At 44.5% G+C, this 26,262-nt stretch overlaps 1 protein-coding gene across 1 annotated transcript; it reads left to right on the forward strand.

The window, feature by feature from the left end:
• Positions 1-110: 110 nt before the first annotated feature.
• Positions 111-25,565, forward strand: LURAP1L (leucine rich adaptor protein 1 like). The gene is made up of 2 exons (XM_044446592.1): positions 111-472; positions 24,822-25,565. The coding sequence occupies exons 1-2, from the start codon at positions 206-208 to the stop codon at positions 25,197-25,199; spliced, it is 645 nt and encodes a 214-aa protein (XP_044302527.1). The 5' UTR covers positions 111-205; the 3' UTR covers positions 25,200-25,565.
• The last annotated feature ends 697 nt before the right edge of the window (positions 25,566-26,262 follow it).

A 26,262-nucleotide genomic window follows, 5' to 3' on the forward strand; every position in this document is an offset into this window, starting at 1 on the left:
CTGGCCGGCTTGTTGTGGTTCCGCTCCCGCCCGCCCCCGCCTCTGACTGGCGCTGCTGTGGCGGATTACCTAAACGGGGCTAACATGGAGAAGTCGGCGAGTGCCGGGCGGTGCGGCTGAAGGCTTGGATCTCGTCTTCGCCGCCGCCGCCGCCGCCGCCGATCGCAGCTCCCTTAATCCGAAAAGCCTGCTTGATTAACAAGCCATGGAAGACTGCGCCCTGCTGCCAGATCTCCGAGACATCGAGCTCAAGCTGGGGCGCAAAGTCCCCGAGAGCCTGGTGCGCTCCTTGCGGGGGGAGGAGCCGGCCGTCGCCCGCGACAGGGAGAAGGACCGCGAGCAAGCCGGCGGCGGTCCTGGCGCCACCGGCTTCTCCGCCGCCCTGGTGCCCCCGCGAGCCGCCATACTCAGCGGCAACTCCAGCGCCCTGGAGAGACTGGAGACCAAACTTCACCTCCTCAGGCAGGAAATGGTGAGTAGCATTCTCACGCGCACGCACAGGCAGGCAGCGAGGTGGCCGCTGGGGTGACCACTACTCACCACTTCCTCTCCTAGCCGAACCCTGCAAGCCTTCGCTTTGCTTTTTTGGGAAGCGTTCGAATACGTGGGATTCTTTTGCACATTTCAGACCCGCCCCTTCATTTTTCTGCTCACTTTTCTCTGCCAGATCATAATTTTCAGAAACAAAAAAACGGGGTGCAACCTGTTCAGCGATGCTTCAGTTTTGATTCGAACTAGGACTGCTTAAAATGTAGGGCTTGGAGCAGGATACTCTCCCTCTTCCCTTTGGAATGCCAGTGAAATAGCCAGTTTACCCCTGAGCATGTACAGAAAGATTTTCTTTTTTTTCGGAGTCATCGTGATCTGAAGTGTACCCATCTTGCTTAATAGCCAGACTTCTGTATCGTAAAGTTACAGGGTGCTGCCAACCTGAACCCTGAAGCCCAATTCTTCCCTTTTTAGAAGTGAGGAGCCTCAAGAGAGATTATCAGTATGCTAACTGCAGGTGCAAAAGCAAGTTGTGATTACAGGGGTTCACTTTCAGCACTTGAAGGCAAAGCAAGCTACCTGCATGCAGAAGAGTTATGGGCAACAGTTGAGGGGGAAAGCAGACTAATCCAAAATGTGGGAACGGGGTGTGAAAATTCTCATTCCACATGACACTTTTGCTCCTGGACTGCCACACAGACAGCTTTGTTCCAAAAGACTAGACTCAGGAATATCGGAAATCCTTTTGGAGCCGTGCCCCATGCATGTTTATGTGTCTGTTATTGCACATGTGCGTGGCTAACTACAGTTTGTCATGAATTTGCGTCTTTTATTGGCATAATCTTTCAGTGGTGGTTAACTGAACATGATCTCTTACTCTATTATCACAAGCTTGGAAGCTCCTTAATATAAAATACAGCTTTTATCAAAAGGAATACATGCCTCAAAAACAAGGGATACTCCCTAAGGATGAGGTTGGCACATTTCTTATCACAGATCAGTTTTCTGCTCAATACAAAATGGAAATATAAACTATTTAAAGAGAGGGCTGTTTCTTCAGTCAGATGTTTCCCAACTTAAGAGGCTTGCCAACTTATTTTTTGTCTAAATTTGGAATTCATTTATTTCCATCCCTTTGGTTCTGGAAATGAACTGTACTCCCACAGCTCCATCCCTGTCTGTCTCTTGCACTATTCTCAAGGCCTTAATTTGCACCCAGTCATAATCTCGAATCTCTTCTCAGTACCATGGCTAGTTCCTGGAATGTTATGATGTAATTGTGAAGAAAGGTCACTGGGCATATGCAGAGTATATTTTCTTTTCAGCTGAACAACCACAGCCAAGCTCTTAGTTCACTGGGGCCACTTAATTCCTTTAAACATGGAATTAAGCAGAACTGCCCTGTTTATACGTATCCTTTGAAAATCATTAGTTTATATGTGAGGTTAAATAATGCATGTGAGATGACTGGACGTTTTTGCAAAGGAACACAAGAGCAAAAAGTATGGATGCTGACAGTGTTCCCAAAGTACTCCTTAACCTGTAACCTCTAAAAGTTGTTGGACTACAGCTCCCATAATCCCTGAGCATTAGCCCTACTGGCTGGAGCTGACAGGAGTCAGAGTTCAACACTGCGATAGGCTCAGGTTCCCCGTGCATTAATGGCACATCTTGTTTTTAAAGCCACACTGCCTTCTACTTTGCAAAACACTGGCCTGTGTTTTAGAAATGAAATAGTTCCCATAAAAATATGCATGCATTCTACATTCTTTCTGAGGCAGGTTGTCTGTTTACTCAGAACTATTTTGGAAGTACAATTCCCCAGTGTTTTCTCCGCAGACTGAGCGTAGCCCACGCTGTGAACACAGCGCAGACTGCATTCGCAACAGCACCCCTTGCGCGGGTTTCTGAGCAAGCCCCCGGTAATGGGGGGTATGCTAATTGGCCAGATCTGTTGCAAACCAGGAAGAGCAAGAGGAGGGAGCAAGAGCTGTTGAAGAGAGACTTTCCAAGAGACCATCAGGTGTGCAGAAGCAGGACGCTTGGCCTACTGTCTTTTACCCCTCCTTAAAGGAGTTCTCTGGCCAGAGTAGTTGCTGGCTGGGTCCCTGTGGAAATGGCTGTTCACCTGCTGTGTTTGCTGGATCGTATCTGCCAGTTTCAGTCTTACTTTTTATAGCTTTGTTCTTTCCAGAAAATAGGGGTGTGGCTGACCTGTTCTTGCCCACGCAGACAGCACCAGTTCTGATCACTCTGCTGCTGCTACATGTATTTTCCATTCCTTCCCAGATGGCAAGATGAGCAGCTTATTTAGTGTCTAGATGTGGTGGAGCGTGTGGTGTAGCAAGGCCCTTCCCTCCTGGCTCGACCCGTTCAGCATGACTTGAGTTGGTAAATCCCTCACTGGCGCATGCTGCGGAAAGGAGCACCTGGAGAGCATGCACAAGGCGGCTGCCCTGATCACACACACTCAGCAAAGCTGCCACAGTGCAGCCGCCAGGACAGCAGGTGCCAGATTGCGCCATAGCGCACTGCTGAGCTGTTGAAAGTGGCTCTCGGAGGCTAGCTTTGAAGAGGCATGTTGTGTTGTGACTGAGGAGAGATGCGGTGGAATGTGCAATCTGGTGGCATTTAGGCAGCCTAGTTTTCTACTCGGCTGCTACGTACTCTGCAGAGATGATAGCATACTCCTTTATCCAGTAAACCTGGCCAGTTGTAGGTTCTACCCACACTTAGTAAACATCTCTCTAAAGCCATAGGCAGTCCCACCAGTGAGGACTGGCCTAATGAAAGGAATTTGCCCCAGTCCAGCACATTATGATCTACCACATAAACAGGCTTCAAGGTTCCTTTGGAAGGAACATTCCCCCAATCCAGTAGTCTAGGGCTGTCGAGTCTCTTTCTGCCTGAGGGGCATATTCACTTTTGGAAAAGCTCTCGAGTAGCATTCCAGTGATGGGTCTGACGAAAGGCAAATGAGTACGGCGAACATGCAAAACAGGCTGGCATGTTCTAGCTGCAATCCTTTACTGCCAGCAACCAAACTTTAGAAGAAGCGTTTCAACCTTTTAGAGTGGAGGAACATGCAAACGCTGGGTAAGCACAAAATAATCTGTGCTCAGGGAACAGAAAGCCGACTTTTCTGGAGGGCTGGTCTGGGACCCCTGCAGTAGCCCATAGCAGCCTGCTTTCCCAGACCTAATCCAGGTTTTTGAATTGCAGCAGACATCTGAGCCCCAGACAGCTGTGCTTGTGGAATCACACACACACACACACACACACACACACACACACAGATGTGTGCTATCCTCCTGCTTTCCTGTTCAGTGATATAGTTGAAGAAAGTCTGGTTTTGTCGGTGATTATTATCCCTGACAACCGAAAAGTGGAACTTCCATCTTCAGTGGCAGAGTACCTTGAGCACCAGACATACAGGAACAAATTGTGAGGGCGACTGATCATCATGACATTCCTGCCTCATTAGACGCTTCTGGAGGCATTTGAAAGGCCCCTGAGAAACAATGCCGGTCTGGGTGGATGGCACCCTCCCCTCCAGGGCCAGCCATACAACATGTGGGGAATCAGTGAGGCCTAGGATCAGAGTGTCCATGAAGCTCACTGGGAGACCTTGGGCTAGTGGCTCACTCTCTGCCCAGCCTACCTCGCAGGATGCTTCTAAAGATGAAATAGAGAGGAGGAGGAGCCATGCTTTTTTGGCCCCTTGGAGGAAAAGACACGCTATCAGTGTAACAAATGCATAAACTTCAAAGTAAATGTGCATGTTCTTATAGAACCTGCGAAGGCATGAATCTCATAGACCTCTGAGGCAGGCGCCCGTGTTCTGTACTTTTACTCTGTTGATCATTGTTATCTTGCAGTAGTAACACCTCACTTGCCAACTAGAACATGTGATTCAAGCTTGCTTCAGGCACACACACCCTCACTGTCTCTTTTGGATTCATCCTAGATACTATTTGCTTTTCTATGGCAATGTGAACTCCTCTAGGGGTAACAATCCTGGTTTTGCCTTCACTGTTTTACTTAGGAAGGTGAGAGGTAGCAGCACTGAGCACCCACAAGCACAGGTACTGCCATTTTGCTCTCTCATGCTCCTAGCCCCTCTCGCAACAATGACAGCATCTGAGAAGTAGTTCCAGTTTTCTCACAAACCCTGGGGAACCTAACATGGCATTGCCATAAAATTTGAATGGCCTGTAACTTCCTGGACATAGCCCTGCTAGCAGGTAAACACACATCAGGGAGGCGAACATGGAAGCAAGCGTGTGTGCCCAACCCTCCACATGTTTCTGGAGGTCCTGTAACTTGGAAGTAGCCTTGGTATCAGGTAAAACATGCAAGCACTAATACACATGTCACTCTATATGAAGTCCTGGTTTTTACTGTCTGCCCAGGGATGCAAGTGCATTGGGATGGACAGCTTTTAAAAAGTTATGCGATTTCATTATACTATAGTAATATTTAACATAATTAAATAACTTCAGCTACCTGCTTTTATGTTCTGGCTCTCCCTATCACAATATCTTCCCACATGTCTGTCCCCAGAAAATTCATTATGCACTACTTTACTTTGCAGTGCAGTACTAGTAGGAGTAGTTTAGGGAAAGTAAGTAGACCTGTTACTTCCCAAACCTTAATTGCTGTTGTGAAGAGTTGTGAAACATTCTGAACTTCAAAAGACCTGCAGATTTTTTTTCTTTTTCTACATCCAAACTATAGAAAGATAGTTTTAGCTCTCCCTTGAGAATGTATTAAATTAGAATATAAACACTGATTTGCCTTGGCTGCATTAAGAATCTGTAGAGTGTTCCTGGTCTTCTGTCCACAGTCAAACATTAACACTTTAACACTGTGTGTTTCTACTAATTAGAATCATAGAACAGTAGAGTTGGAAGGGGCTATGAAGGCGATTGGGTCCACCCCCCCTGCTGTTGCAGGACACCAGCTTACAGCAGTCCACTCAGATGGCTGTCCAGTTTCTTTTTGAATGTCTCTGGTGAGGGAGAGCCCAGCACCTCCCTAGGCAGCTGGTTCCCCTGTCGTATTGCTCTGACAGCGAGGAAGCTTTTCCTGATATCTAGTCTGAATCTGGGTCATCACAACTCGAATTGATTATTCTGTGTCCTGCACTCTGGTATCAGCAAGGAGAGATCTTGATCTTTCTCTTTGTGACAGCCTTTGAGGTACTTATAGAGGGGTATCATGTCCCCCCTCAGGCTTCTCTTCTCAAGGCTGAACATGCCCAGTTCTCTCAGTCTCTCCTCAGAGGGCAGTGTTTTCAAACCCTGGATCATTTTTGTTGCTCTCCTCTGGATCCTTTCTAAATTTCCCTGTACTTTTCTTAAATCTTGGTGCCTACCACTGGGCACAGTATTCCAGATGAGGTCTGACTAGTGAAGAATATAGGGGAACTATTACTTCTCATGATTTGGAAGTAATACTTCTCTAATGCACCTCAAAGTAGCATTTGCCCTTTTTGCAGCTGCATCACATTGCTGGCAACTAGTATTACTTTTCTTTAGTAGTTTTGTTGCAAGGGCCTATGGATGGAATAACTGAAGACATGCAAAGTCTCCTAGGAAATGTGTATTAAAATATGTAAGAGGGCAACTGAATAAGCAGAAATGTTATCATTCGGGGGGGGGGGGTGGAGGGCTGAATTTCAGTTAACCATGTTCTTAGAGTTGTTTGTTCAATAAGTTTGAAACATGATTGTTTTGCATTAGTTCTTATGCCCCCTCCTCCCTCTCTCCCTCTCTCTCTCTCTCTCTCTCTCTCTCCCTCTCTCTGTTGGGGTGGGGAGAGAGAGAGAGAGAACGAGAGAGAGATCAGGGAACACTTTTGTACACAATTCTTTTTTCTCAGAAGAATAACTTGGTACGATAGTAATAGAGGTGACTGTGCTTCCTTTTCCCCGGATACACCCTAGTTCACACATCACAACAACCTGGACTATGTGTTGTTGAATCCTAGGTTGTTGGTACATGCAAACCTGAAACTATTGGTTTTTCCTCTGAGCAACCCAGGAAGAGAGCCCGTTGGTTATTGTTAGTTTGTGAAGTTTGGATAGTTTTAACAATGGGTGTTATGCTTGAACGCAGAACCATGGATTGTTTTCCAGGCTACAGAGGTGGTGATCAAAACATCTCGTCACTATACGTGACAGCACTGCAGAATCTCAAAAGCTGTATTTATGATTCAAGGACTGGATCCACACAGCATGATAATCCATACTTAAGGGTTTAGAGCAGGTTGTTGTTGAAATTCAGGATGTTGTTGAAATTCAGATTATTTTGCTGTCTGAACCCAGCAGCATAACAAACCATAGCTTGTTAATCACAAACAACCCCTGAAGACAGCCCAGGATTATGATCTGTGTTTTTTTCATAATGGGTTGTTATCTCCACTGGGTTCAGACAACACAAGAACCCCATTTCAGCAACAACAACAATATACAGTTCAGTGACAATCCACATTCTAGTCTTAAGTGTGGTTTATTGTGTTGTCTAAAACTAATCAGGCAGGGAGCAGGGGACGAAATAGAACAAAGCATGAACTGGGGGTGGGGAGAGAGTCAGGGTGGTGTAGTGGTTAAGAGAATGGGACTGGGACTCAGAGGATCTGGGTTCTAGTCCCTGCTCAGCCATGGAGCCAACTGGGTGACTTTGGGCCAGTCACAGACTATCAGCCCAACCTACCTCACAGGGTTGTTGTTGTGGGGATAAGATGGAGGTGGAGAGATGATGTAAGCTGCCTTGAGCCCTTTGAAGGAAAAAGGCACGATATAAATCGCAATATAAATAAATATAAAATAAAATGTTACACGATTGTCTAATCACAGGTAAGCTCTGGGCAGTAACCCATACTCTCATTTGTTATATGCCTAACAGGTATGGTATGGTATATTTTTGTAGTAGTTTGATGATGTCATAAAGGAAGCGAGACAGGTAGCCCACAGTGTTCCCCTAGAGAAAAAGACTGCCAGCACCCTTAGAAATCCCACAGGTAGAAGGGAAAAGCCATCCTCTTTCCTTGAGAACAGGCATGACTCAAAAGTAGAACCAACACCATGCAAATTTGCACAAAAGCCAGATACGGTCCCTGACAACTCTCAACTATGAGAATGCAAGCAATGAGAAGGAGCTGTCTGCCTGGAACCCTGGAGAGCTACTGCCGGATGGAACGGACTGGCCTTCCCCACATGGTGCCCTCTAGAAGCTTTGGACAACAACCGCTATCATCCCTGACCATTGGCCATGCTGGCTGGGGCTGATGTGAGTAGAAATCACATCAGGATGGTGCCAGGTTGGGAGAGGTTGGCGCAGGCCATGTGAAGCTGGATGGCCAGACTCAAAGCAGATGGTGCCCTGTGGAAGCCCTGTAGGGGTCTGTGCGATAAGGGAAGGTGCTTGCTATCGCAGACTCCATTCTGTGCCATTGCCAGAAGAGTCGCTTGGTGTAAATCACGACCAGGCAGCCTGAGGCTCTCCACACGATGTTGGCCTTCATTCCCCAGAAGCCCTTGTCAAACTGGCCAGTGGGGAGGGATGATGGGAATAATAGTTCCGGATCATCAACATCTGGAAGGCCACAGGTTCCCCAGCCCTGCTGTAAATCTTACTAAAAGCCTGGGAGTTAATTGGAAATCAGTTTTGTTTTCGTGCAGTTAGAATTTACCTCTTCTGGTCCTGCCCTGTGCAAGCTAGGAGACAGGTTGGCCTTCTGTGCCTTTCTCATGAGTGCAGCAAGTGAAGAATTTCCCATGGTACAGAGGCTAATGTGAAAATGCATTGGAAATATTGTCTTTTGGGGCTTGTTTTTGGCTTTTACAGCTGTGTGTGGGTTTTTAAATACTTCTCATCACTGGTTTTGTTCCCCTGAGCCCATAATGTCCCCGAAGTAGCAGTGACCTTTTAAATTCTGTTTGTTTTTATATGGCATTCATTTTCAAGGAAGCTGTTTCTAATATTTGAAGGAAAGACAACAGTTCTCCTCTGGGCTCTTAAAAGCAGCTGAATGTGTTTTAAAGAGCCCGGATCAATGCGCCTCAAAGTCATGGGGAATGTGATAGCTAATATTATTTTATACTTATTTAATGCATTGTTGAATTGAAGCCTCTGAACTTCAGGCAATATAAATCAACAGTAATGTTGAAAGCGCCATGTAAACATTATTGCAGGGAATATAATTTTCCCCCCATTTTTGGTCCCTTAATTTCCATAAGGTCTTGTTTAGAGTTGAAAATCTGTTTGGGAAAGAACAACATACGCATATCCAGCCAAGGAACTATTTGGTGAACAATGGGCACTCCTTGTGATTTTTTTGAAATGCTGTCTCTGCAGGAAAGGAAAAGGGTAGATTTTGCTTTCATGTAACCTTGAAGTTTGAAACTCTTTGTAACCTGCCTGCATCACCATTCCTGAGATGAGCACTTGTGCTTACCATGAGCTCAGCTATACCACCAAATAGACACTCAGAAATGGACACTCAGATGTACCTAGCACACTTCCAAGCTAGGTATTATTTACCAGGATCGTGAAAGTGGGCCACCTGCTCACCAGGAAGCCGACAGTGGAGAAGGAGCAGATCTGCAGGATGCTGACAAAGAGTGATTGTGATTTTGCACGAGCTTGCATGCTTGCTTGCATGGGTTTGTGTGCGTGTGGGAGGGAGTGCACAGCTGGTGATCCAGAGTATGAGAAATGGTGCAGGAATGAGTCGGCTGGCAGAGGAGAAAAAGTTTGCCTTCTGTGAAATGGGTTTCTGTTAGCAGGAAAAACCCTGAGGTCAAAGGAGTTGTTTGGTGCATTGGGCTTCCGACCTCACCTCTGACACATAGCCTGTAATTAAGCGCTAACCATGCCTCCTGTGGGAGCCATTTTGTAGAGATGTCTGGGCTTGCTGACTTTCCAAATGTGCCCACCGGCCCCCAAATGTTGGAAACCCCATGATCCAAGCAGATACTCAAGAAATCTATAGAACAGCAGTGGGAAACCTGGACCCCTTCAGATTGTGGAATTCCACTTCCCATCACCCTGTCCATTGGCCATTTGGACTGGGGCTGATGGGTGTTGGAGTGCAGCCACAGCTGGAGGCCACACATTCTCCAGATGTGCTGTAGAGCAATGGTGATTGAATTTAATTTAATGGGGATGCTGGGATGAAGGATTATTTCCTTGCGGGATTGGCACAACCAAATTGCCTGTATACCACTGAGCGCTATGGGCCGCTTGACATAGTCTCACGCCTGGAAAGACTGCATGCACCATGCATGGGTGCAATCTGTGCACATGCAAGTGGAGTGTCGTCCTCCCCCCTCCCCACAACAGAAGCTGTGGAAGCGTGTGGGGATATGAAGCACTGCACAGACATGTCTGCAACATGTTCTAGTTGCAAGCAGGGGGTGTGGTGCTCTGAAGCCCACTCCTCTACACAGCAGTATCCTGACTAGAGAGCATGTGACCCAACTGATGCTTTTTACGGCTGGATGCTTCCCCACCTTGCGTGGCTGTAGAGCAGTGTGGGAGAAACCACACGGGATGCCATAAAATCTCCCGAATAGTGCATTGTGCTGAAACAAGGTGCTTGCCAACCATGGGAGCAGCAGTGGCAAAGGAGCGCCCACAGCCTCTTGTGACCCACCTGCGTGGCTGCCGGAGTGATACCAGCCTTTGCCATGCTCACCTGGTGGCAGCAAAATACTGCCCTAGGAGAGGCACTGAGGTGACCTTGGAAGCAGAAAGAGAACAGGATGCCACAGCTGTCCCCAGCTTACTGCCCTCCAGATAATGTGGACAGAGAACCTCCAACACCCCTGTCCAGCTTGGCCAATGACTGTGGGAGCTGTAGTTCAACGCATGTGCAGGGCACCAAGTTGGGGAAGGCTGTAGCACGACTATTTCCTCTGCAATGCAATTTTAATAGGTCTCCAGTGGCGGCTGGTGCTTGTCCCGAGATCAAAGCAGGGCCCCCGCAGCCCAGCCTTCTGCTCACACAGGAGCCAGCCGGCTGTGCAAGGGAGACTCACACGCAGGACGGGAGTGCAGCAGCTCCCCCCCTGCCTTGGTTCCCCAGCAGCTGGCCTGCAGAGGCCTCCTGCCTGGCATCCGAGAGGTAGCGGAGAGCCATTAATAGCCTTCTCGTCCAGAAATGTGGCCACTGCCCTTTTAAGGCCATCCAGACCGGGGACGAGCAGTAGCTTTTCTAGCAGTGTTTTCTTAAGAAGTGCTTTCTGTTTTCTGCCCTGAAGCGCCCACTAAAGCTAAAGCTTCATGGGGCGACTGGTTCACTATGAGGAAGCAGAAAACTGGTGTGGTGTTGAGAGTGCTGGTCTGGGGGCCTGGGAGATCTGGGTTCAAGTGCCCGCTCAGCCATGGAGCTCACTGGGACAGTCACGTGCAGCCTAACCTACCTTGCAGGGTTGTTGTGAGAATGAAATGGAGAGGAGGAGAACTTGTAGCCTGCCTTGAGTTCCTTGCAAGAGGAAGAAAGAACGGGTATTGGTGTCAATATGCTAATGACAATCTGCACTTTTTCACCCCATGCATCATTTTGTACACCTCTGCCATGTCTCTCCTGACTCATCTCTTTTCTAAGCTAAACAGGCCCAGCCATAGCAGCAAAGGCATGGACAAGTACCCCCTAGCCACCAAGCTGGCAGGCTTGTGGCTTCCAGGGTCCCAATACTGAACTTGGTCCACATGACTTCCTTGTGCATCAGAAGACCCCTGCAGGCTAGCTATTTAACGCTCCAGCTATGCTTTGTGTATATGCGTGAACATCTATTTTTAAACTTGAATTCAGCCATTTCTCGTGAAGGAACATTCTCAAGTCCCCAGTGCGAGGCTTTAAACCCATTAGATTAAGAGGGATAAGCAGCTCGGAGGCCTCATTTACCGATCCAAAATCAGGCACAAGCAAAAGGTGTCCCACGCAGGCCACACATGTTGCCTTGCGGAGCATTTGCTTTGACTCCAGTGAACCGGCAGCGTCAGGTTTATTTTGCAAGATAGTTAGGGATAATGTGCAGGTTTCAAGGAGATCTCCCTGAATGTTTATCTCGTTCAGCGGCAGTTCAGTCTTGCTGCTCTAGACAGATGTCCAGAGCACATCATAATGAATCTATCACATACCATCTGCCCTGAAATTTTCTGACACCGGCAGCCGCCTCTGATTGCTGGGCTTTGACCTAAATGTTTACACTTGTGTTACCATGTCTGACAACATCAGTACATTTGTATTTGGGATTTTCTGAGCGCGTCTTTTGCTTCCACATGATGAAAAATGTGTGCGACAATGTAGTTTGCTCCTCTCCTGCTTTCCATTAAACAGCTGCAGTGTCAGCTGTACTAATTCAGGGCAGCTTTGAAGATTTCCAGTCCACCTGACTAGCTCCATCCCTGTTTTCCAAGGACATGAAAGGGGAAGGGAAACATTTGAGTTTCACTGGCTCTCTTCAGGCTCTGGTGATGTTCCTGGTCCCATATGCCAGACATTTGCCTTTTATAACATACAACCTAGACTACTATCCCTGAAGTCCTGAAATAGCCCCTGTTTATATTTTTCACCTATTACTAAGTAACCTTTTATACAGATTTTAATAATCTGAATATTGCCTTCAGCTACATCTTTGACTTTACATGTGAGCCCTGACATCAGTGGGTTTTTCCAGACTTTAAGGGCTGCGCTGCACTTTGTTTTCGCTGTGTTCCACATCTTTGTGGGAACATGTAGGGGCCACCCAAGCCCATAAAAGTGTGGGTGGGGATGGAAGAATGCCTGCTCTTCTCCCTGGATTCCAAGACAAGGGTGGAGTTGCAGCCAGTTTTTCCAGCCTGTTGCTTTCCTACACAGTTTGAATTGCTGGAAGAGCAAACGCCTTGTATACTGTGGCCATTGAGAGGGGCAGCAGAGATAAGAAAGATCCGGCAGGATTATCAAAGAGAGGAGGAGGACTGGAGGAGGAAAAGTGGTGTGCAGAAATACCTGTGACTGGGCAAAGAAAAGAGGGGGCACGTGGCAGGGTACCAGAAAGCCGGTACTGAGATTAGGGGAGACCGTTGTGGAGGAAGAAGGTGGTGGAGTGAAGGGTCTTCAGTAAAAATGGATGAACCTGTCAATTTCAATTCCATTCAGTTTCTCATTTCTGCTAACTTACATTTGTTACATGATCCCTTTTCCACATCACTTTATGAATTAATTAAAATGTATAAGTATTTTGTGTGCCTTTAACTATCTATACCTGCACATTTTTGGTGCAGTATAGCATCCCATCACAGACATCTCATCTATGCATGCATGCATACATACATACAGAGTCCATGCTGTAAATAGGCCATAAATTTCAATGCTGTACTGATTTCACATTCTTGGATGTTTCAGAGCCAAAACAGAAAGCATTGTTGTTATTATACTTTTACTATTGAGTGCACAGCAGTTGTGGACTCTAGCATGGGGTGGGGGTATAAGGAAGCATTCCTTTTCTGCTGCCCCATGCTACAGGCTCAAAGCAGATTAGGGGGCTCACATCTGTAATCTCTATTGCAAAATAGTAATCCATTTGCTCTATACATTACAGAGATGGCTTGATGGCACGTAACAACAAAAAATTTGCAATAGAAATTGCATGTGCAGGCCCTCTAATCAGGATTGGATTGTAAAGCTCATACCCTCTTGCTTACTCGAGAATAAAAATAAATAAAACTAGATCTACTTTAAAGACGCTAACTACCTCTTTAAAGAAATGTCTGTTTTGGCCGTGAAATTTGATACTTCGATGCTTTCCTCTACACCTATTAAAGTCAATCTGTAATTGTCTGTTGTGGCAACAAGCTCTTCTGTGGGGTGTTTGTTTCTCACCCTCTTGTTTTTTGTTTAAAGCAGAGAAACCTGTTTTCAACCTCTATTAAAATCAGTGAAGGCCTACCAAAAAATGGCTGAGGGAAGTAAGAAAAGAGAAACCGGAGGGCTCCCCAAGGAAATGCATGGTGCTCTCAGGAGATTTTTTTCGAAGGGTCAGATGTGCCCATGGGCCCAAAGAGCTTTTTGCCCCTAAATTATAACAATAAGGATTACAGGGGGGGAGCATTAAAGCCTCCCCACTCCCATGCTAGGGTTTTGATCCAGTTTGGGCCCCTGAGTTAACTTAAGGGTAAGTAAGGAAGAAAGCCATGCAGCTTAGCACACATCAATGGATAATCTTTTTGTTGGACTGGGTTCCATAAGTATAACATGTGAATATACAGCTGCAGCTTCAACCTTAGGTATTTCACACCATGTTTTACGTCCTGCAGAACACGGGTGCGCATATACCTGTCTTGTAGCTACATGGTGTCAAATTGTCTCCTACTTAATGGCGACTCTGTGAATGAATGCCTTCTGAAATATCCTGCCCTGCTCTGCTCGAGTACACTTGCTGGAGAGAATGATATTCAAGATCTGACTGTGCTTACACTTAATCCAGATTTCACCAGACTGCTGATTCATTATTTGTATTGTTATAACCCATTTCTACAATCCCCTGTAACACAAGCAAGAGCAGTGATGATCAGTGAGATGGGGCAGAAAATTCCCCAATGCTGTATTTTTCCATAGACATTTTTCCATACCATACATACCTGTAGTTTTCTGGGCTGTTGTACTGCAGTCAGTCATGGTAGATGAACTACATATAGGTTGTGCATTTCTGGAAGTTATTCTTCTAAGGGCAAACATATGCAAATGCTTGTACTCATTTTCCCAAGGGGGGCACTGAAAAATACGGCATGGCAACCCCTTCCAGGAACAGTGCAGTTGGCTCCTGGTTGGGTCTGGTCCGGATTTATACATCATCTTCCTCTGTCTGCCATTGCTAACATTCCCCAATAACAATCTGAAGGAGAACTGAATCGAAGGCTATGGTTATTGTCCCTTTCGCTCAAGAGCGTTGGAAGAGCTTTGCTGGTTCAGACTAGGTCCATGTGCACCCTTGAGCAAAACCGGACGTTCCGCTAGTTGTTCTGAATCATATTTTTCTCAATTTGAGAACAGTGCAGAAAGTGAGTGAAGCTGAAACTGCCTTACCCTTTTTTTAAACAAATATTCCAATAAAATAATGTTTACCAAGTGCTTTGAATCTAACAGTTAAACTTTATTATTTGGTTAATTTAATTTTTTCCAAAGCAAATATTTTGGCTCAAATATTTTGTTCCAACTGTACTGGGAAAAATGTTGATATATTTAAACTGGACATAAAATTGACAAGGATTACATTTTTAGTTCTATTACTAAGTATGAGCTATTGTGTATGCTTATTGAGGGAGAAAGTGTGCTGGGGAGTTAAAATGACTCAAGCTAGCAAGCTAAATCAGGTAGCACCGTTTAGAGCACTAGAAAATTTTCCAGTTCTACTTTTTCTGGAAAACCCCAGAATGATCCATACTGGAGAAAATCACATTCACTACATGATTTCTTAACTAAATAATAGTTCTTAAAAAACAAAGGCCACAATCCTTCAGTCCGGTACCCATGTACTTGGAAGTAAGCCCCACTGAATTCAGTGAGATGTACTGCTGTGTAGATATTTATAGTATTGTACCAAAAGGGTCCACATCTTGTCTTTTGTTTTGCTGTTAGAGTTTGGAAAATCTACACCGTTTTATGCAAAACAAACATAAAAATAGGAATTATGTATGTGTGCTGTCAGAAATATTTTCAATATAGATAAGACATGAATAAAAACATTACAATAGAAAAATAAAGTGCTAACTTTTTGATAAACATCATGAATGGAAACATGTAATAAAATACAGCAGAATACAGACAAAATAGGGAATGTTCCACTTCTATTGTTTTATATATGCTTAAATGTCTCCAAGTAAAACACTGGGACTCAATAGAGCTTACTGGTGTATGCCCATCATTCAAATTTAGTGATAACCGTGTTCAAATGTAGTATTTCCTCTGTTTTGTAGACTCTGGTTTAAATGGCATGCTGTGTTAAATGGATACCATAGAGCAGAATGTGACATTTTAAAAGCTTTAAGTAAGCATGTGGGGCCTGCAGCTGCTTCCCCAACTAAGTTCAACTCCCTTCCAGCAGGAGCTAAAGAAAGAAGACGACTTCTGCTGGTGGCGATGGAAAGGCAGCTGGGTGGACCTGATTCAGATCAGACTTAGCATCAGCTGCGTGTTGCGCAGTTAATGCAAAGTTCTTCGGAAGGCCTTCTTTGCCCTTCCATGTGTGCAGAAATAACAGCTTGCCAAATCCTGTCCTTTCTTCATGCCAGTAAATGAGCCCTAGCAGACTACATATACTCAACCAGTATTCTCAAAACCACTTACTTGTGTTCCCTGTTTTAAAAAAAATAGCAACCAAGTTGTGGCTCAGGCTCTCTCAGATTCCTGACTTATAAGTCCTTTCTTCCAAATCCAGAGGCCTGGCTGTATTCTCACTAGCTTGTTCATCATCTAAAGCCACTCAAAAGTGTTGTGTTTTGTGGGTGATAGGGATGGTCTTTAGGGATTGGCCTTCAGTGGCAGATCCCACTGTGCTAGGCATTCTTTGCTGCTCTTGAGTGATCACTGTGCATGAGTAAACCTGGAATGCTGGAAATGTGATGCTAGAAATTATGCTGAACATGATCAGACTAACTTCTTTCTTATAAATCCACACATCTGAAAGCTTTCAAGTGTTCTGCTGTCTTCAGAACACGTTTTAGAGTGAAGCCCTAATGTGAGCTCGCATAAATGAAATGTAATGTGATTTTTAAGGATGTGCCATTGTATTATTGATACATTGACTAGCTAGTTTGCTTGGCTGATGAGATTTGGATCTGAAAATTATTCTGCCACTGTAAAGGACATAGCATATTATCTCATAAATCCAAAATGATCCTGAGGATAATTTTGTAAGTGGCTTATACATGGTAAAATGTATGAAATAGTATAAAATACGTTATATTAGCTAATACAGTCATAGAATAGTAGAGTTGGAAGGAGCCAGAAGGCCTGCACTGAGCACTCCCTGCTCAGTGCAGGCCTTCGGGTTAAAGCATCTCTCTCAGATGGCTGGCCAGTCGTATCTTGAACGCCTCTAGTGAGGAAGGGCCTACAACTCCCCTAGGTCATTGGTTCCACTGTCGTGCTGCCCTGTCAGGAAATTTTTCCTGATATCTACCCAGAATCTGGCTTCTGGAGCCTGTTCTTCCATGTTGTGTCATCTGGTATGATCAAGACTAGATCCTGCCTTCCTACAAGGCCTTTCAAGGACTTGTAGATCTGCTCAGCTAGGAGCCAGGAACCAAACTGAGCATCCTGTCCCACACAGCTGCAGCTAGTCATCGGGCCACTTCAGTGGTAGCGCTCAGAAGCACACGGCCTCTTGGACAAGACTGTTGTTGGACTATCTGGGGCCCTCACCCCTTTGCCTATGCCTTTGTCTACTGCAACACTTCCACTGTGTTAGTGACCCAGTCCTACCAGTAAATGGGAGTGTGTTACAAGGAACAAGCGGGGAGGGGGAATAAGAGAAGGCGAGGGAGAATTTCTCCTCCTCTTTTTTCACCTTGGTCCCTTACTCCCTGGGAACTTGGCTGCTTGTATCCTAGAGCCCCGAGATCAGCTGAGGCAGCTTCCTCTGATCTGCTCGGTTAGGAACCAGGAACCAAGAACCAGGAATCAAATGTATATAGCAATGACAGTGACAAATGATGTCATATGCCCCTTACTTGAATTAAATAATGACTTTACTTATTAGTAAACTTAATAAATAAATGACACAATATAACCAAGTTAAGCACTTTTAATTCCAGCTGAATTCAATGGGACAATGTAACGTGTGCTTAACATTGTAATTCTATGCATGTTACTTGGTGGGGGACTTACTCCTGAGAAAGTCTGTTCAGGATTACAGCCTGAAATCAAAGGGTTGTTCTGTTTTCTTTTTACTTTGATTGGATCATGCTATGATTTCTCATAATCTGGCTGTTTGAATATAAGAGCTGAAAGATTGTGTTGCCCATGACTTCTAATTATAAACAACTGTACCATGAAAATTATGTATTTCAATATGAACCTATTTGAGTCTGGTTCTTTCTGTAAAAATACATCTGGTACTGAGTTGTAATTTATGTAGCTGACAAACTGAATAGGATGCTATTTTGTTGATTCACATAAATTGAATTGACTTCAGCATCGCTGTTTACTAAACTGGTTCCAGTGGTAATGTTTAAACAACTGGATGCAGTCCAGTTATGTCTAGACTGAAATACCAAGACCATCCATTTTATCAGGAGTGTGATATAGTAATTCCCCTAAGGGAGATTAATCCTGTCTGAAGGAGGCAACTTTGTACTGTGGCATCTAGAAGTATTGAGCAGCTTACAGATGGGCTGACTAGAGTTTTTCCAAGATGAGCGTTTCTGCCCAGGGTACAGTTTAACATCATGTCCAACCTGTTAGGTTCTCTTGAAATAGAATCAGCGCTTAAGAAATATACTTGTTTATATGTTGAATTTCTACCTTGGCCCTTCTCCAAGGAGTCCAGGGCAGCATTCATGGTTCTTTCTATCACCCATTCTCCATTTATCCTCACTAGAGCCTTGTGAGGTAAGCAAGGCTAAAAGACAGCGATTGGTCCAAGATCAGCCATTAAGCTTCATGGCTGTGTGGTGATTTGAACCAGGCTTCCTTCAGTTATAATCTTGCGCTTGTTCCATTTGCACCAAGTTCTAAAGGCTGTAACCCCACAAGGTATTTGGGTTTCATCTTGATCCCATCGATCAGTTATGCTGGGGGCAAGGAAGCTAGTAAAGTACTTCTTGTTCAAGGCAAGATGTTCTAGGCTTCTCCAAAGCTCCAGATGTGTCTGACTACAACTCCTATGATTTCCAGACTACAGTGGGAGTTGTAATCAAACTAGAGAAAGCTATTCTAGGCCACAAGTCCATACTGCATCTCTTTCCCCCATCAGTGCTCCCTGTCCTGGGAATGGGATCAAATCTGTTGTGGGGACAAACTGAAGTTTGACTCCTCCTGTGTTGTTGGCAGCTTCTCATGTTATTGTAGAAGACCAGGAAGGCAGTTAGAAATGATAGTGTGAGGCTATGTACACCAGGAACCTCTAAGGTAAAGGTAAAGGTTTCCCCATGACATTAAAGTCCTGTCATGTCTGACTCTAGGGGACGGTGCTCATCTCTGTTTCCTAGCCGAGGGAGGCAGCGTTTGTCCACAGACAGTCTCCGTGGTCATGTGGCTGGCATGACTAAACACCGAAGTGCACGGAACGCTGTTACCTTCCCACCAAAGTGGTACCTATTTATCTACTTGCATTTGCATGCTTTCGAAGTGCAAGGTTGGCAGGAGCTGGGACAGAGTAAGGGAGCTCACCCTGTCTGCGGATTCGAACTGTCGACCTTTCGATTGACGAGCCCAGCGGCTCAGCAGTTCTGTGTGCATGCTAAAAATCCTGCACCAAGGTGGTATTGCCAGGTTGTCTAAAGCTCCTACCTACTGGCCACTTTTGACTTTAACAACACTAAACAATGTACTTCAAAATTATTTTGTTAGGCTAGGAGTAAACAGCAGGCAGGGCTGACTGCATGCAGCACTTCAGCATTGAACTTGTACAGTTCTGTTTTGTTTTTTTTTATAAACCTCAGGCCACATATGGCACAGAACCAACAATACAGCTCATTTTCTAGATACACTTGGGAGTAAGTACTGTAAAAATCATGCATAATCTTATGAAAACAAGGCAGTTTCCTTTCTTTAAAATATTGTATATTTCTCGCTGTTTAGGCAGTTTTAACCAGTTTGATGATTAGCAGCCCACCTGCATGTGATACGATTCTAATCACCTTGTTGATTTCTTAAATTAAATGCCAGCCATGGCAATCACTATAGTCAGTGGCAGTACATTACAGAGAGAGGGGAAATTTAAGCCTCCCAGTTGTAATATTATTTATATTATATTGCATGTGTATCCTGCTTTTTTCCTGTTTGAAGTGGCTCACACAGTGGCTTCCCCCACTCCATTTTATCCTCAGAGCAAACACCCCGTGAGGTAGGGTAGGCTATGAGTGAGTGACTGGCTTAAAGTCTCCCAGTGAGTTTTGTGGCCAAGTGGAGACTACAATCTGGATCTCCCAGTTTTCCAGTCCAGCACTCTCACCACCACGGCACACTGGCACTCTTACGACAATCGCCATAAAAAGTTCCCCCAAGCAAATTGATGGAACTTGCTTCCAAGTTGACATGTGTAGGGTCATGCTATAAAGTAGATCAGTTTTCACTGGCTGGTAGGTATTTGACTTGGGAGCAAGGTGAGCAATTGGGAAACTACCCACCTTGCTCACAAGCTACTATTAAACAAAGGAGGAAATTTGGCCATGTCCTAAGGATAGCCCTTTGCACTTGGGTGGCTCTTTGTGGTGGTGGAGATAATGATGATGACTTCCCATCATGCTGTGCATCACTATTTGCCGTATGGAAGTCTGTTTCTGCAAGCTGGGGCAGGAAAGGTGAGTCCTTAATCACAATAGCATTCTGTTTCTAACATAATGATAGGTTGGGAATATAATTGCAGTTATAGTTCACAATGCCATTAAATGTATTTCAGGATCCATGGCCTGATTAGAGTAGCTGAAGCTATGCTGGTGATAACTTAAAAATTGTTTTCATGGAGATCAGTGATATGAACACCAACAAGGGCATTATAAATTCAGAACTGATACTAGTGATATTTCTGAAAGATGTACTTTTCTCTATTTTGGCTTATAGGATGCAAATTCCAGTTCCTGACATGGCAGGAAGGTAGGTGGGATGAAGGCTGGCACAATGGTTGTTGTTAAGGATTTTGTTCTTGGTTTTTTTGTCCTTTGTAAGCCACCCAGAGACTTTTTAGTAATGGGACAGCTTAGAAAAACTTTGAATGAATGAATGAATGAATGAATGAATGAATGAATGAATGAATGAATGCCTAGAAACATGCACAGTACCTGGGGCTGGAACAAAACCCCTGTAAGGAAAGCTTACAACACCTGGGTCTCTCTAGTTAAGGAAAAAGGCAGGGAGGGAAGAACACGTTAGAGGCGCCCAAAATGATACAAGTTGTGGAGAAAGTGGATAGGGAAACATTTTGCTCCCTTTCTCAAAATGCTAGAAACCAGACTCATCCCATGAAGCTGACTGGTGGGAGATTCGGGACTGATAAAAAGAAAGTACTCCTTCACACAGAGCATAGTTAAACTATGGAATTGACTTCCACAAGAAGTAGTTGATGGTCCCCAATCTGGACAGTGTTCAAAGGGCTTTGGACAAAGCCATAGAGGAGAAAGCTTTCGGGCTGCAAGTCCTGAGGACTCCATGCAACTTCTGGTATCAGAGCCACTATGGCTGTGCACACCAGGTTCTGGGGAGCAGGAGGCTGCTGCAGCACTCCTGTCCTGCTCTGGTTTTGCTGGGGAGAGCTGGTGGCCCACTGTGTGACCAGAATGCTGGGCTAGATAAGCCTCTGCTTTGATGCAGCCTGGCTCTTCTGCAACTCCCAGGCAAAACGCTGGGCTCCAGTCATCCCCTTTGATGAGGTGATGCGCTAGAAGGGAGAAGAGAGAAGCACACAGGTATCTCAACCAGATATTTCTTACCGGTATCACTCTTCCCATTCCCAACTTGAATTATACCAGCCAGTATATCTTACTACAAATTGGATCCAGAGTGTAAACGTAGGATTATGCAACTATAAAAGGGCTTCAAGTCAGTGGGAGTAGGAAGAATGAACGAGGCTGCAAGATGAAGCAACGGCCCTGGGAAGGGGGGCTGGGTGCCACAGAAGACGAGGGTGGAGCATGGAAAGCGATGGAGGAAACCATTGTGGAGGGTTCATGAAACATGAGGGCAATACAAACCGAGGAGAGAATAGAACAGCTGTGGGAATTGTGGAGGAAGAGGAAGAATGCCCCAGTCCTTTGGTCAATGCTTAGGAACCATTGATCTAAACCACTGCAGCAGTGCATTTAAGAAAGGAGGCACTGTGTAATTCAGGATATTTTGATGGACTTGAGATTTTAAAAGACTCCATGGAAAGAATTATATGCAAAAAGAAAAGGCAACTTGCCAAAACAAGATAAAGAGCTCACTTCCTCCCAGTCTGGAATTATTATTTTTTTCTCCAGCTCATTGTGAGTGTACAATGCAGATGTTATAGTCATATATAGAAAAACAGAGGGCTGGAGAGAACTGTATGAAAGGCTGTAGTACACAATAGATGGTATTCATTTAAAAGAAACTTTGTTGGCTAAAGCCACTTAGAATATCAACATGTCTTCAGTATTTACTGGATCAGATTTAATCATTAAATGGGGTATGCCACTGGATGATTAATAAATTATATATGCTATTGGTTGGAGACAGTGTATTTTTCAGTGTTTGCGTTTGACTAAAGACCTCAAGTTGTTTTGGTTTAATCAAACTTGCTGCTGATTCACATTCAGAAAATTGAAACACACCCCTGTGCAAAACGTGGCAAAAATGAATGATCTCTTCAATTTTGAAGAATGATCTTTTCAGTTCTGCAGAATATGCCATCCAATTTCTGGAAATCAGTTTTCTCCACATCCTTATTTATGAAAGTTGCCTCCTACACAGAGACACCCGTGTGTGAGGTTCAGTGAAGGTGTGTTGAACACAGTCCCCCAACTGTTGGGTCTAGGAGGACCTTGGTTCTCTGAAAATAAAAATGCAGATATTCAGATTTTTTCTCATTAGCATTGCAAACAAGCTCCTAGAGACCCAGAAGATGGGTTAGGTTTTCTATACATTTTGCAGTAATGAGAAGTAGCTTATGTGCCTGTCTGCACATGAGCCTTATTTTTTGATACATACTTCCATCCACATTTCTTTGGGGAAGGAAGGGTCTAATTGATCACGAGTGCCACCTTTTGCTTGTGAGAGTCTTCTGTATAAGAGAGTCTGTGCCTGCTTCCAGATGGAGGTGTCCTAGGACTAGCCAGTACAATGCATTGTGCATCTCATTGTTTTTTCTTCCTTGATGGAAGGAAAAAAGACAGAGGCAGCACTGGGAAAGCACGGCAGGGTCATGAGTGCAAGGCACCATGGAGGAGTCAAGGAAATGGCATGATATAAGCCCTAGCTAGAACCATCCCATGGCTTTCTTTTCCTGAAGTGCCTTGCAGAAAGCAGACAGAAGGAGAATCACCACTGGCCCACCTTAAAGGGCAGGTGACGGAAAGGGGGTGTGAACCACATCCCCTCCTTTGGCCCACAGCTGTTTGCCTCATTCATAACATCTGTCCCTCCCTCAGTAGGACTGAGCACACAAGGAGAAGGCCCTGAAGGCTCCTGTAGGTGGGATGCCACTTCCACCTCCCGTGTAGATGGGAGTGATGGGGCAAAGAAGTGATGAAAGAAACAGGTAACCTTGAAACACACATGCAGTGAAAGAAAGAGCAAAACAAAGCAAGATAGGGCAGGCTAAATAGGGGAGGCAAGAGGCAAAAGCCAAAGGGAAGAAGCCAGGGGGGATCGGAAACAGAACCACAGGGACCAAGAGAATAAATGATGGAGATGGGCTAAGGAAAGGTAGGTGGGGCAGTACCAGCGTTGGTGGACGTTCCAGATTTTATTGATCGGGTTTTTAAATACTTTGCTATGAGCCACCTTGCAAATCCCATTAAATGGGAGAGAAAGGCAAGGTGAAAATCATGTGCAGTGCTACAATCCTATACCTGTCTACTCAGAAGAGTCCCATCCAGTTCTCTGGTATTTACAACCTAGTCAGCATGTATAAGATTGCCACCTTCATCAATAAATCAGGCAGTAAAAGAAGGCATTTGGGGCCTGCGCTGGCCCTCCCTCACACCCGTAACAGTTCTTTCACACGTTCCAGCTTTTGCTGGGCATTTTGCTAACTATTAGTGACCCATGGAAGCAGTTACCCTGGAGAGCTTAGCTTAGGAAGGGAGGAGTGCTGTGTGGAATGTTCATTTTAGCACTGGGCTATTTTTGCTTCTTGTACAGTAAAGAGAATGTAACTGATAAATTACAGGGAAACAGAACTAATTAGACAGGCCCTGTGCAATTCTGATTATCCTACTCTCTGTCATCCCTGACACAGCTCAAATACCTGTGCATATATTTTCACAGAACAAACAGTCCTCATTTTGCCAAAGGTATACGAAGCTGATTATTGCTAATCTGAAATGTGAATCTGTGGAATTCCGTAAACAGCCATGCCCAAGCAGAACTGCACTGTTGATAGAATCACAGAATAGTAGAGTTGACTGAGGCCAAGAAGACCATTGGGTCCAACCCCTGCTCAGTGCAGGTCTCCGTGTTGAACCATCCCTCTCAGATGGTTGTCCAGTTGCATCTAAAAAGCCTGCAGTGTGAGAGAACCCACAACCTCCCTAGGTAATTGGTTAGATTGTCATATTGCTCTAACTGGAAGTTCTTTTTGATGTTTAGCTGGAACCTGGCACTGTAATACGAGCCTTGTATTCTTGTGTCCTGCACTCTGAGATGATCAATTAGAGACCCTGGCCTTCCTTTTGTGACAGCATTTCAAGTACTGGAAGGGTGCTATCATATTTCTTCACAGTATTCTTTTCTTGAGGCTAAAGATGCTCACTTCTTTCAGTCTCTTCTCACAGAGTCCCTGGATTATCCCTGTTCCCTCCTCTGAACCCTTTTCAGCTTGTTTGTGTCTTTCTTAAATTGTGGTGGCCAAACATCTAGTACTCCAGATGAGCCTAACCAGTGCTGAGTGGAGGGGAACTAGTGCTTCACATGATTTGGAAGTGATACTTCGATTAATGCAGCCTAAAATAGAATTTGCCCCTTTTGCAGTCACATCACATCGCAGACTCCTATTCTGTTTCTGATCTAAAACAATTCTTCTCACTTGCAGTATTGTTCTGCCAAGTATCCCCTATCTTGTAATAGTGCATGGGAGAGGGGTGTTTTTGTTTTGTTTTCTTAAATTCAGTGTTGGATCTTGTAAAATTCTGCATGTGTGTTTCCAGATGCAATAGATTGAAATGGCCTTGACCAGATTCCAGAGAAACTTTTGGGGGAAAAATTCTTCTGGGGGATGTGTCCAAAACAGCAAAAATACCTGTCTGTTTTAGCATAAAACTCTGCCAGTAACTACAAAGCATTTCAGCCTTTTAGAATGTGAAAAATTGCATAAAAGCTGGGAAACTAACAAGCATTTGATGGCTGGGGGAAAGAGGAACTCTTGGAGGGCCTGATTTTTCCCTGAGCTTAAGTTCTACATTCTTGAGCAGACTGATTATCAGCTGTTCTTCTGTACTCAGGTGGATCTGCGAGCTACTGATGTCAAGCTAATGCGACAGCTACTGATCATCAACGAAAGCATTGAATCAATTAAGTGGATAATGGAAGAAAAAGGAGCCATTACCAGTAGGGGCAGCAGCTTGAGTGGAAGTCTCTGCAGTTTGCTGGAAAGTCAGGAGACCTCTTTGAGAGGCAGCTACAACAGCTTGCAAGACTGCAGTGACGGACTAGATGGAATATCTGTGGGGAGTTACCTGGACACTTTGGCCGATGACATCCCAGGCCAGCGCACTCCTTCGGACATGGACCAGCTCAGTGACTCTTCTTTCGTAGATGACCCTCAGTCCCTACATAAACATAACAAGATTGAGTCTGACGAGTACTACTGTTTTGGTTGATAAGATGAAACTTTAGAAGAGACACATGTGCACTTGTATTTATGATTCTTCTATGCTGCTATTTGTTTTAAGCATTTTTAAAGCACCTTTATAAAAGATAACCTATTTTAATTAAATCTGCTTAAGTCTATCTCTCTGCCATCACTCCTAGATTTCCCTTGCCCTCCGCTCCTGAGTGGTTTTCCTCATCTTTTCGTCGTCATAATTTATTGCTGTGATTTCTCTGTTCTCTTTTATAATACTATTTTTGATTCTTTTTTTAAAAAAAATAAAGGTGAGGGAAATTAACTTGATCTTCAATGCAAAGCGTGAAAATGAGGATTTACTGAATTTTACACTTGACTGACAATAAATCACTTTCTATTATCTACAGACTTAAGTATTCTTGACTAATAGCATTTTTGATTATTCTGATATTGTTGATTGCAATGATTAGCACTTTTACCTGGTTTCTCAGCCAGAAAAGGCTCTAGAGCATCTTATGTAGAATAATAACAGGACAACTCTGGCCCTCAGGTGTGCAGTCTAAAAACCTTAAACAAAAGGAAGCTTCTGAATCTGGAAGAGACTGAATAAAAACTATCAGCTGTTCCATAACTCTGCTGGGAAGTGTCTAGGAAAATATCCTAATACTGGGGATTCAGTGATTTAGGTGGCTTGGAGTCAGAGGGGAAGGTCACACACCTTCTACATAAATCTAACACACACATTCACAAAAGTCTTTTGCAAGAATGCCTTGCTGAGTTTTTACCAGCCCAGAATGAAGGACAGGGAAATCTAATATATCAAAGAGAAAGCTAAAACAGTATCATTTTCTGATATACTAGAAGGAATAGAACGGCATTCAAGAATTCATGTTTCTCATTAGCATTCCAAAAGCTATAAAGCATGCTTTTATTTTTAAAAATGTGTAAAACCTTTTAAATGTGTAGACTGGCTTATTGTCATCACTGTTGTCTCTTCCACCCAACGTGTCACTTTGTCCTGCTCAAAAATTCCTGGTGCCTTGACCCGCCCCAGCTGTGACAGAACTTTTAGTGAAGTTTTTGTGTTCCTATTCACC

This window comes from Varanus komodoensis, unplaced genomic scaffold (assembly GCF_004798865.1).
Source record: "Varanus komodoensis strain SLA01 unplaced genomic scaffold, ASM479886v1 scaffold5, whole genome shotgun sequence".
NCBI lineage: Eukaryota > Metazoa > Chordata > Lepidosauria > Squamata > Varanidae > Varanus > Varanus komodoensis.

Coding starts and splice junctions, on each gene's coding strand:
- LURAP1L (XM_044446592.1), top strand. CDS start 206: ATGGAAGACTGCGCCCTGCTGCCAGATCTCCGAGACATCGAGCTCAAG. Junction 473..24,821: donor ACCTCCTCAGGCAGGAAATG/GTGAGTAGCATT, acceptor TTCTGTACTCAG/GTGGATCTGCGAGCTACTGA.